We start from the raw sequence: 12,566 nt of genomic DNA on the forward strand, positions 1-12,566 counted from the left end.
GGAGCAACATGGTGTTATCATGGAGCAACATGGTGTTATCATGGAGCAACATGGTGTTATCATGGAGCAACATGGTGTTATCATGGAGCAACATGGTGTTATCATGGAGCAACATGGTGTTATCATGGAGCAACATGGTGTTATCATGGAGCAACATGGTGTTATCATGGAGCAACATAGTGTTATTACACTTTTATATTTACCTCTCAGGTTATTACGGCTTCACATTAAATTATTCATTAAACTAGGTATTGTAGTTATAGGTCAATGGTTAGAATGTACAAAAATAACACAATGAGGACCTAATTTAAGAAAACATTTGAGGAACAATAGGGCTGCCACATGTGTTTTACACCTATTGTGTACATTAGACAATGAATGACCCTTATGTACAATGAAGGACAACGCTCCAGTTTGAAATCTCACAAGACAAGCATTCTCAGACACAGTGTATTAAATACATTATTGGTGAATGATGCATATCAATCTGTATCTTATAGAAGGTCTCTGTAGCACTCTACAAATATTGTAGTGATATGCTTAAATATGGTAGTGATATGCCTAAATATGGTATTGATATGACCTCATCATGTCCATATATGGGCACATCACATTTTTTTGTCACATAAAGTTTGATAGATGTGTAGACAGAGCTTTACAGTAGCATTAGCAGTGACTATAACATGATTGAATTGCCCTCTTCAGATAATGGCATACTGTTCATAGAGTAGCTCTTTTACTTTGAAGTATTCCTCAGATACACATCCTTCTACGGTAATTCCACCTACATCATTCTACAATAAAATATAACATACATTGACTGTATCAAGCAATGCTTTTGGAACTGGTAATATAAATGTAAAATATAATAAGTAAATACTTTATATAGTATCAGAGTAAAGTCCATTATACCCAAAAAGGCATGGGACCATTATTTTTATTTCAAAGTGGTCTGACTCTGGTCAAAGCTTGTTTAAATGTTATATAATATGTATATGGAATAAAACATAAAATAATAAATGAAAATAGTATGTACAGATTTTTTTTAAACCCGATGAAATGGGGTCTCAAGAAACAAAGAAGGATTGTATACATGAGATCCAAGGTTAAATTAAACTTTCTAATCTAACAACAAGATAATACAAATTCCTTACCCTTTTGATTGCGACTAAGTTGTTACAGACCAGCACACCTCCAGACATCTCAACATTGATACCATTTCTTGCCAATACCTGCTTCAACGCTTGGAACCTCGGAGCATTCAGGAACACCTGCTCATGGTCTACAATCTATTGCAATGAACAACACATATTTTAAATGTTATATGTTACTACAGTGCCATGAGAAGTAGCACTGGGCAGCTGTCCATCTAATCCAAATTTCCTCAATTGAGGATGAATATATAAACACTTTTTTTATTCACTGTAAATTTGTTTGAGACTGTGCCTCTGATATAAAAGAGATACAATAAAGTTCAGTACAGTGTTATACTGTAATAAAGATAATTGGAAAATAAAGTTTTTTAAAATCAATCTAAAAAAAAAGTACGAAGGGACATCATCATCCTGTGTGTTATGTATTAATAATTGAACGGACATAAAATACTTACATCAAGTGCAGATAAAGATTCTAAAGTAGGTACAACATCTGTGTTCATAATGGCTGTAAACAAACAATATTAAAAGTACCAAATTAGAATACAAATAATGAATGTTTTAATATAATAATGATATTTCATTTTTCATTTGACTGTGTAGATGTTTATTCTACAGTCATACACATGCTTATATGTTTTGAAGAGTTTCAACTCGTCAGGTGCCTGCGTAGTCATGAGGCATGTCGTCAAAATGAAAGGTTGGTACAGTAATAACAAACAGTAAGAATAAATCAGCAATTTACCCTTAGCATCTAGCTGCCCATCAATCCAGGCCAATTCTGCATCTGGTGTCTTGGCAAACTCCAATGAACTAACCATAGCATCAGTCAGCCGAACCTAAAAAAAACCACAATTATTAGTACTTAATATATATAAACTAAGTATTATATAGTAGTATATATAATATATAATTTATTTCACATTTTTTTTAAATATGTCATTTTAATGTCACATAATAGTTATTCACTTTGACCAAAAACTAGATCGAAAAAAAAATTATTTACCTGAAAAAAAAATTATTTACCTGAAAAAATGTAATTTAAAGCAAAAAATACTTTTGTATGCAATCATGTACTGATGATTTTATGAGTAGTAGCTCATAAATAATAGTGTATATTATAAATAATTAAATTTTTTTCTTGGTTGACAGATTAAGAAAAGAGTTCTGTACATTGAACAGGTAAAGGTTATCTTTTAAAGCCAACATTACATAAGTAAACTGACCTGGTATATATGGCTTTCCATGGTAGCATCTACTACTTCATCAACTTCTGGTGTAAACACTTTGCTACCAGGAAGCTGTGCTTTACAATAATCTGCCAGGTGTGTAGTCGCTTCTCGAGAACCGTGCACCAAGATCTAGTAATCACATAATCAATTTTATTTTACGAGGGTTTTTTTTTTATTAGTAAGTGGGAAGGTGGGAAGGGGTGGGGCTTGACATGCTGGTGAAAATTCCAACAGGGCATATTGTGAATTTCAAACATGATCTCTCTCTTAAAACATTTTCCGTCATTCAGACATTACGCTTTCCACGATTTATTTCCATATTTTTCTGCTTTTGAAACATAATAGTAGTTTTTAATAGTTTCTAAGCAGGTTGATGATTGTATAAATAGTTGCAAAGAAAAGGTTTACTAACCAATTGTCTGGGTTTAACTTGAGTTATTAATTTCTTCATTGATTCTCCATCAGAGCGTCCTTCAAAGTCAATGAATGTAATAGAACACCTGATATCAACTAGTTTTTCAGTAGCCACACACTTGGTTGGCATTTCCACTTCTGTAAATACGATAAAATCAATGTTGAGAAGTATGATTCACTGTAAATGTTTTAAAATATAAATAAAATACATTTTTAGGATTTGAAATGTAATTCTCCTCACCTTCAATATTCTCATCAACCTCCATTTTTCCTTCATCCTAAAAAAAAAGAAAACAAATTAAAATGAAGTAAAGAAATACATGTGTAGATAAATAATATCTAATATATTTGGTAGATAAAGATAATGGTTGGGCAAATGAGATATAAAGTGGGAATTCTATATTTAACTTCTAATCACGATTTGCGTGTAAAGTCTTATTGGTAAAAACAATATTTGTATTAATTATGGAATTTGACAGTGTTTCAATCTTTATTTTCTTTATGATTTAGAGTAGATTATTATTACTTTTTTAAACTTTCGACTTTAAACTTTTTAAATTAATGTACATTGTCTTTCTTTTCAGGAGATATTGTTGAAATGGTTAAATAAGAGGAAAACAGAATTTTGAAACCTTACATCTTTATCTTCATTTTCAACACCAGTGGCGTCAATGAGGGCGTAATCCTCAGGTTTGATAATTTCTCCATATTCGTCCCACTTAATTCGTTCCTCATGGAATGGAAACATGGGAAACGATTTACGGGCATGCTTGAAAAAACTTGTGCTTTTCTTTCCTCCCTAAACACAACATAATATAATAATAATAATATAACAACAAAAAAACAATTTTTGATGATGTTAGAGAAAGAATTGCAAGTTGTAGTATGTGTAAAATATAGTCCACTATGCTTTGATACGTCTACTGTACTGTATAAAGCGCAATATAAATATGTAAATTATTATTATTAATTATTATGTAAAGAAATATATAAATATATGTGTGTGACTTTGTCATTCACTTAATGTCCATTGACAAAGAACATCAGATTGTTGGAGTGATATGCATATTTGTGTTGATTTTATTTTGTTTACTTACGTCAGATTTAATCATGAGATCATGACTTGACTTATTTAGTCCTTTCATGTCAGCTTGTGACTCATCATCACTCTCATCGCTGCTAGATTCAACTTCTAGTCTAAAAAAAACAAATAATTAACATAATAATTTGATAAATAAAAGTTTCATAAACACATTTTAACAATAAGCAAGGTAAATGAAGTCAATTAAATTACTTGTTTTTTGTTGCTTTTTCGATATCTTCTCGTTCCTTTTCCTTTTTGCGATAAACCTCTAATTCATCTCTTTCTAACGGAACTCTTTTCTTAATCTGTCAACCAAGAAAAAAATAAAATTATTTTATAATATACCCTATTATTTATGTGCATACAGACTACAGCTACTACTCATCATCAGTACATATGATTTGTGTAACTACAGCACATTATGTTTCTACAACATTTTAAAATAAAATCTGATTTAAATTTTTTGATTCCATGCATGATTGGTTACTGTTGACCTAGCAACCCAAACTGACCTTAAGCCATAGCTTCTGTTTATTAGTGTTCTGTATAAATTCTCTTGATATCGTCGTTGGTGACGTCCTAGACGTCAATATAATACTGTTATTAGGTTTAGTGCTCCACTGTAGAAATAGATCTCTAGAATACCCGCACTCCATGTCTGGTACACTTGCCAAAACCACCTATGGTAAAATATAAAGAAGTATTTAACAAAAAAATAATTTGAATTTAAACACATGCAGTATATTTTACGTATCAAAAGTGAGCAGAAAAAATTGACTTATGAAAATTGGACTTCAACAAGGATTTATGAAAGGTGGAATAGCAAGTACCTTTGGTTCTGGAACTTTTGCCAATTCTTGTAATGAATGGCAAAGTAGAAGATGTTTGAATTGAAATGGGTTATTTCTTTGATCCTCGAAAGAACGCATCACTTTATCACTCATCCATTCCATCTTGTTGATAAAGAAAAAAAAATTTAATTAGAAATCATCATTAAACCATTTTAATGTATGTGAATCATTTTTTACTCTTAGGAAATGTATTTCAATAATTTTATCACCCAGATTGACTAAATTTATTGTTTCTTTACAGAATATTATATTAAATTTTATATCAAATATAATCCCACCCCGTAATTTATGATAGCTTTCCGACATAATGTTTTATTTGAGTAAAAGCAAAGCAGTATCCAAGTATAATGCCACTTGTTAATTTCTGCCCAAATTCAAACGCAGGCTGTCTGAGACTATACAAATACTATCTTTAAAATTGCTAAATGTTTCTTGCTTACAACACACAGTACACAGAATGATAGCTTACCATAGATTTGGCAAATTCTACAACATTGTAACTAACATTGTTCAGCATTGCTAAGGAATAGGTACCCAAACCAGACTCTTGTTTGTGCCAAAGTTGATCCTAAAAATATAAAGTTTATCGGTATATAAAGAAACCTTATCTACTACTTTATATATATACTACAAGCTGTGGCAAAATTATTAAGTACATTTAAGTACTTCACATTATATAAGATTACAGCTAGTCAGGGAAACACACACCCCCGACCCCCCTCCCCCCTCCCCACTCTTGACCATTTTGACAACTAAAATGAAAATATGAACTATTTTTTGATATACATGTTATCATTCTACCATTTAAAAAAATCCTTTGTACAATATAAACATAATTGACATTCGAACATGAAATTAAAATCCAAGTTTACCAGAAGAAGTGAAAGTTCGACGACCCTTCCAGCCGTGTCAACAGCAATAAGTACATTTCCATCACTTCTCATTGTATTCAAGATTATATCTGAAAAAAAAACAAATTAAAATTAGAAATTTGTAAGTTTTATTAAATGTGAAAACATTTTTATCTGGTTTCGATTTAGTAATGAGATAACTGATAACTGATGAATTCGAGCTGACAACTTAATGAAACTGTTTTGACACCTAAGTTACTTTACTGTTTTACAATACATGAACTCTACCTCATTAGAGTTTTATTGTTGTCCCAATTATAAAACAACTACTTGTACAACCCATTACTCTTAATTTATTGACGGGCTGCCACCATCAATTGTCAGGTGATGGCTTTGATTATTTGCTTACTATTCACTTTTAATCAGAAAATTACATGCAAATGGGTTGTTTAATAATACATACTCATTAACTGTTCATCTCTCTGTCTTCTTTTCGTCTGTTGATACATTGCATTGTACGCATCTGTAATAAGCAGTGACGGACGACTGATAGTCTCTAACACACAGCCGTTTAAATGTCTCTCCTTCTTGTGGTTGTAGTCAACGGCATACACAATCTCTTCTTCACCGTCTTTTACAATCTTCCAAATTGTACCGCCTACCATGTGACCTGCCGGTAGCGCTGTGATTACTAAACCATGACCTTTGCCTGTTTTAAAATTGAATTTAAAATCATTTAATTACTGTTCATTTATTTATTTCTTGTTTATACTGGATGATCTCTACAGTATAGGACTGTTCTCCAAGATCCCATACTCTTTCTTTAATATGCACATGTGCAATGTATATACATGTGACATCTCCTCCAATGAGAGTAAAGTATCTTACCTACGCATACAAGCAATATGGCAGAAACAAGTCTTCAGCCCATTGAGAGTAGAATGTTATTTTATAATAGAGTTATGTATCAATTACGTGTTGGGTAACAGAAAGCAGAAGGCATTTCAGCATATACAATGGTTAATGTATGCAATAGATTGTTACCTTTTAGAGTCATGCTCTGTGAATATTTAACTTGTGTGACTTTATCAAATGCTGCATCTACATCGTCCAATGTAAACAAATCAAAGTCTTCTGTGTTGTGCCTTGACTAAAAATAAATAAACAGGATTTCTTTAGTCACTTTATTCAAGAAATGCTGAATATGATTGTGTAGAATGTGGGCTATACAAGTTTTAATATATATATTATTGTATATAAAAATTACCATGATATTTTTGCAATTTATAAAAAAGAAGCAATTATTAATTTGACAAACTAGTTTGAAAACAAGGCCATATACATGGCTGCAGTCGCGTGCTAAAATTTGAGTTAGTGTTTCCCGACCGAACGATTGACATAATGAGCTGTAGAGTCGTGTTTGCACGCGACTAATAATAACGACTAATTATATTTCAACAGTTGTTAATTCAGTTTCAATCGCAAATAACATAATACGGTATGTGTACGTACTCTTGTTTAATTTTGAAACCAAATGACGTCCGTTTGATCATTGGTTGATTCGAAATCCATATTTACATACCGCCTGCCCCCATATAGCCAAATACAGTATGATAATCTACATCATTCTTATTGGATGTTTGCGGTCTGCAAATAGATTTCTATACATGTGTCACAAGTCTGTATTTTCAGACAAAAATCGAAATAAAAAAAATAAATAAAAATGACAATGATACAGACTTGGGACAAGTCTAAATTTGACATAACTATTACAAACAAAGATACAAGAATAGGCCTAGATTATGGGATTACTTGAACAGGAAATGCAAAACATTAAAATGTACATTGTTTTTCTATGTTTTGTATACAGTATATGAATAATTGTAAAGCATATTGTGTTGAGTGTTTTATTACTTATTATACTGCATGATTTGGAATATAAAGTATGGAAATTTGATGAACTGTAACATTCGATGAACCCTGAAATCAAAGATTTAATAAATAAATAAATAAATAAATAAATGACTAAACAAGGAAACATTTACTCTATAATATTATTCAAACAATCAGGAAAAAGTTAACAAGCTGGTAATATAGAATAGAGCTAAGGAAACATGTCTTCATCTGGGAATGAAAATGTAACAGAAAATGGATATATAAATGAATATCTCCCTGGTATTGAAAGAGAACTAGAATCGAATTTGGTTTCTGTGAATGAACAAAGAACAGACAATGACAGGTCTGGTGTTGAACTAGAGCTACAAGATATGTCTTCATTGGACAGAACAGCTACATCCGAAGCAATGAGAATGAGCGATAGGTCAGATTTGGAAAGAACTGAAATCTTAGTAACAAGGCAAAGTTATGTCGAAGACGGGCGTGTTTCGTCTATGATTGTATTTTTCCTTATAACTTCACTTAACATTGGTTTTCTGTTTGGGTTTTATGGTAGCGGACGCCACCGTGTGCACGGGGACACGTTAGATTGGAATTGTATCTTTTTCTACTTAATTTCCATAACGATAATCATATTAATTCTTCGAAGAAAGAAATCATGGCAAAGGTTAGACCTTATTAGATGTCCTAAAAAACAGTTTCTTCCTAATGATGAATGTCAACCACTCCTTTTGGAGGGCTCTTCTCCAGGAAATATTCTCTTACAAAACTACTCTGAACACCTTGTCGGTCTTTATATCTTCGGTATTTGCTATGTCATTGTAGCAATTATAAATATTATAGTTGTTGTAAAGTGTGTTCCTTTATTACATAGACAAGAGACAATTTATCGAGAAATTGTCTATGTGATATACAACTTTTTAAAGGTGTTTTGTACAATTGCTCAAGTGGCATTCTTCAGAAGTTTCAGAGGCGCATCCTTCAAGAACTGCTCTTTTTTCCAATATGCATTCATCTTAACCATGTCTGCGAATATTCTCAGTTGGATGGCAAGCGTTGCAAAGGAAAGTATTGTTGTACTTGGAATGCACGTGGAATATCAGGAACTGACTTGGTCCTTGATACATTTACAGCCAGCAAACATTACGTCAAATAACTATGATGAGGTCGTCTGGTGCTATAATATGTATTCGCTGCGAGTACATCTTCCCATACAGAAGTTCCTGAGTATTTTAAAACCATTTTCACAAGAGTACAATATTTTAGCTGTTAGTATTCTGATCAATTACTGGATGAGTTTGCATTCGAATAACAGATATACCACAGGCAGGCTTGGCATTACAGACGACATCAGTACTGGGAATACTGATAATAGAGATCGCGAAAGAATACAGTTCCAAACAAATAGCAGAATTCAACAGATAAGTACAGAGGATAGCATAGACGCTAGAGTACAATCTATGGAATGCTATCGTTGTTCATGGAGAGTATTGATAATATTTGTGGTACTTGTACTACTGTCTATATTTATGATAAGCATGACAGAGTTTTATACTCTACACCAACACGATAGCATTAGTATCATCCTAATATTCAGTCTAATCGTTTACAAATCTACAATGATCATTGCTATAATACTTGCTAAAAAGTACCTAGATAAAAACCGACTGAAATGGTACAAGTCGCTCAACAGAAGCGAAATACTTCTTCTGATTTGCTTAATAGGTGTATTTGTGTTGAGCTGCTGTGACGGTATATCGGCAACCAGCAATTTCATCGCAGATTTCCATAACCTTACAGAGACAGTTGACGTCGATACATCATCGGAATTTAAATATAGCATAGTGATGCAGACCGGTCTAATTGTATTGACCGTTACAAACTTGGTACAATCAACTCAGCAAACAATGCTCATCCTAAAATCTCGGAGATCTAGGGGTGTAGATGAGGGAGGTAACACGATCATTCGTCGTTGTTTGATTTATTTGATGATTGCCAACGCCACTCAGTGGTTGATACTTTTACTCGTTTCTCCGGATAATGAAAAGTATTCTACTGCTACAAATGACTTAACGTTCGGAAACACTATTGTAATCATCAATATTATATTCCTTCCCCTTGCTGCATATTATCGATTCACTTCCATTGATTTGATGTACCAAGCTAGCAAACCGCTTTGAGCATGTGTATGACTGTCGAGAAGTTATTTATGTCTTGTGCCGTTCCATGTATTCAAAATATAAATTTGGGCAGTCTCTCTAAATATTTCCCATGTTTATAAAGCTGCTTTTTGTTTAACCTAGTATTTAAAAATATTGTTTCTGCACATATATAATGCCTGTTAATGTATATAGGCCTATATTTAGTAAATTAGTAATCGACGTAAAATTAGCATAACGTTTTGTTTTGTAAATAATTATTCTGATCTTTTGGTTTATGGAGAATGCTTATTATTACGCTAAATGTTATGCGTAATTAAAAACAAAACTACTTTTATGAAATAAACGCTTGTAATCATTTGTTTTAAATAAACACACAAAAATCTTATGCTTATGTAAGTGTAATTACTTGGATTTGACAAACATTTAAAGAGCCACTTGTAGATTTACTGTTACAAACAAAGTAACAATGATAGTAATGTAAAATACACAACTTTAACATTTTTGTTGTACATTGTTTTTCTGTTTTGTATACAGTATGTAGTAAATATATGAATAATTGTAAAGCATTATGTGTTGAGTGTTTTATTTACTTATCATACTACATGATTTGGAATATAAAGTATGGAAATTTGATGAACTGTAACATTCGATGAACCCTGAAATCAAAGATTTAATAAATAAATAATGAAACATTTTATAAATAGTTTATTACTCAAATAATTATTCAAATCGCGTATGTACTCGTTTCAAACAAACAGGAAAAATTAACAAGCTGGTAATATAGACAAGGCCATATACATGGCTGCAGTCGTGTGCTCAAATTTGAGTTAGTGTTTAACGACCGACCAACCATCCGACCGACATAGTGAGCTGTAGAGTCGCACGCGACTAAAAAAGTGTGATGTGCCCAAATATGGTAGTGATATGACATCATCATGTCCATTATGGGCACATCACATTTTTTTTCTCACAGAAAGTTTGATATTTCATTTACTGTAGACATTGTAGATATTGTAGACAGAACTTTAAACTTCAAATAAATACCTGATAGAGATCATACATAAACATTTGTCCCATCTTGTAGACTGGAATGGTTGCATAGATTGGACAGGAAAGGCCAGACTTACCAACCAAATAAGGTAATAGGCCTAAATGGGTGTTATCTGGATAACTTAGTAATACTGCATCAATTTGTCCTATGTGTCTATGTAATGAAGAGAAAGAAAAAAACAATTAAAAGCATTGCATATGTCAAAAAAAAAATAAAATATCAGCTAATATTAATCAAAAGCATTTAAATTTTTTTTTATTGTTTTAAAACGTGAAAAATGAATATTAATTTAAAAAAGACTTTAAATAGGCTATTCCGCAGATTTAATAAAGTTAATAACTTTCGTAGAAAAAAAAAAAAATAATGTTTTAATTAACAAAATAAATCAATTTTTTTCAATCCAATTTTTGGTCAAAGTGAATAACTATTATGTGACATTAAAATGGCATATTCAACAAAAACATTCCAGGGGGACAATATATATCTAATTCTTATTCTTCTTAGTGCAAGTAGGCTTAATTGTTTGCCCTTATTCTTTATATAATTCAATAGTGATGTATACAACATACTTGTTGACATTCTCCATATGCTGTAAACTGAAATGTTCATCCCAACCACAATCCAACAGAAACCTGAATTCATCAACCTGCAACATGTAGCAGAGAGGCGTCTCGTCCAACACGCCCGAGAAGGGCGTTAACCTGATAATTGAGGTCATCCTTCTTATAGCTGATTGGATCGTAACAAATTAAATCTAATAAATAAACAATTTATTAATGTTAAAACTAGGATTTTTACAAAAATGTGCAAATCGTTTATAACCTAGTTATTAGAGACCTACCAGTAGTACTAATGCACTTGTCAATTGTATGACCCACTATACGACCCCCGGGAGAGGTGCGTCATTTGTCCGATGTGAGTCATACTTTTGAATACCATGACGCACCCGTGCGTCAAAAAGGTGACTTACCTTTAGGTGACCATGACTCACCCATTTTGACGCACTGTGACCATGTTGTTTATGATATGGTGGGTGGTAAAGTGACGGACATTGACACACCTTGTTCATTGATGTGACGTACCATCTAGGTTTTTTGACGCACCCCTGCGTCAGTAATTATTTGTAAATGACACACCCATGACGCACCTCTCCCGGGGGTCGTATAGTGGGTCATACAATTGACAAGTGCATAGTAGGTAATATAATAATAATATATTATAATATAATAATTACTGCTGAGGGGTTTCTGTGTCAAAAAACCTAGATGGTACGTCACATCAATGAACAAGGTGTGTCAATGTCCGTCACTTTACCACCCACCATATCATAAACATGGTCACAGACACAGTGCGTCAAAATGGATGGATTATAATAATTTGTTATATTTATTGTTTTGATTTGTAACAAACAAAGAAACAAAAGCTGAAAACAAAAATAATCATTACATCATTTGCCTTGTCTGATTTGAATATGAAAATAACTAACTGGGGTTTTTGTTTTAATTTCTAGGCGCAGCTGGGAAAAAACCTAGGCCTTGGCTACTAGGTCTACTTAGTTGAGTACATCACCCTCATTACCGGCCGCTACAATACTATAATAATAATAACGAGACAGTATCATGAGAATATGCCTCCCTCCTTGGGCCTGGCCTAGCTTTTAACCAGACTGGCTAGATAAATTAAGCTCAACGTTCTTAGCTGATATTGAGTCCAATATGTTAATAAAAATCAATATAACAATGTTATACCGTTATTCAGCTAAAAAGCATGATAATTTGATAGAACGGAGAGAAAATGAAAACTAGAAGACTTCCCCCGGCGGCGGTATTGTTGAAGGAAGCATGGAAAATCAGCTTGAGCTGCATAATAGC

At 32.5% G+C, this 12,566-nt stretch overlaps 1 protein-coding gene across 1 annotated transcript; it reads right to left on the reverse strand.

Moving 5' to 3' along the window:
- Positions 1-149: 149 nt before the first annotated feature.
- LOC144852096 (cleavage and polyadenylation specificity factor subunit 2-like) lies at positions 150-12,543 on the reverse strand. Its single transcript, XM_078709804.1, has 19 exons — positions 12,444-12,543; positions 11,265-11,449; positions 10,689-10,848; positions 6,631-6,736; positions 6,050-6,295; positions 5,608-5,696; positions 5,205-5,303; positions 4,715-4,837; positions 4,397-4,564; positions 4,095-4,189; positions 3,898-3,997; positions 3,438-3,599; positions 3,042-3,078; positions 2,799-2,938; positions 2,381-2,515; positions 1,900-1,993; positions 1,610-1,662; positions 1,155-1,289; positions 150-794 (listed from the first exon to the last, which is right to left on the reverse strand). Exons 2-19 carry the CDS (start codon positions 11,411-11,413, stop codon positions 702-704), a joined length of 2,184 nt encoding a protein of 727 aa, XP_078565930.1. The 5' UTR covers positions 11,414-11,449; positions 12,444-12,543; the 3' UTR covers positions 150-701.
- Between the last annotated feature and the right edge of the window lie 23 nt (positions 12,544-12,566).

Source organism: Antedon bifida, chromosome 9 (genome assembly GCF_963402885.1).
Source record: "Antedon bifida chromosome 9, ecAntBifi1.1, whole genome shotgun sequence".
Classification (NCBI taxonomy): domain Eukaryota; kingdom Metazoa; phylum Echinodermata; class Crinoidea; order Comatulida; family Antedonidae; genus Antedon; species Antedon bifida.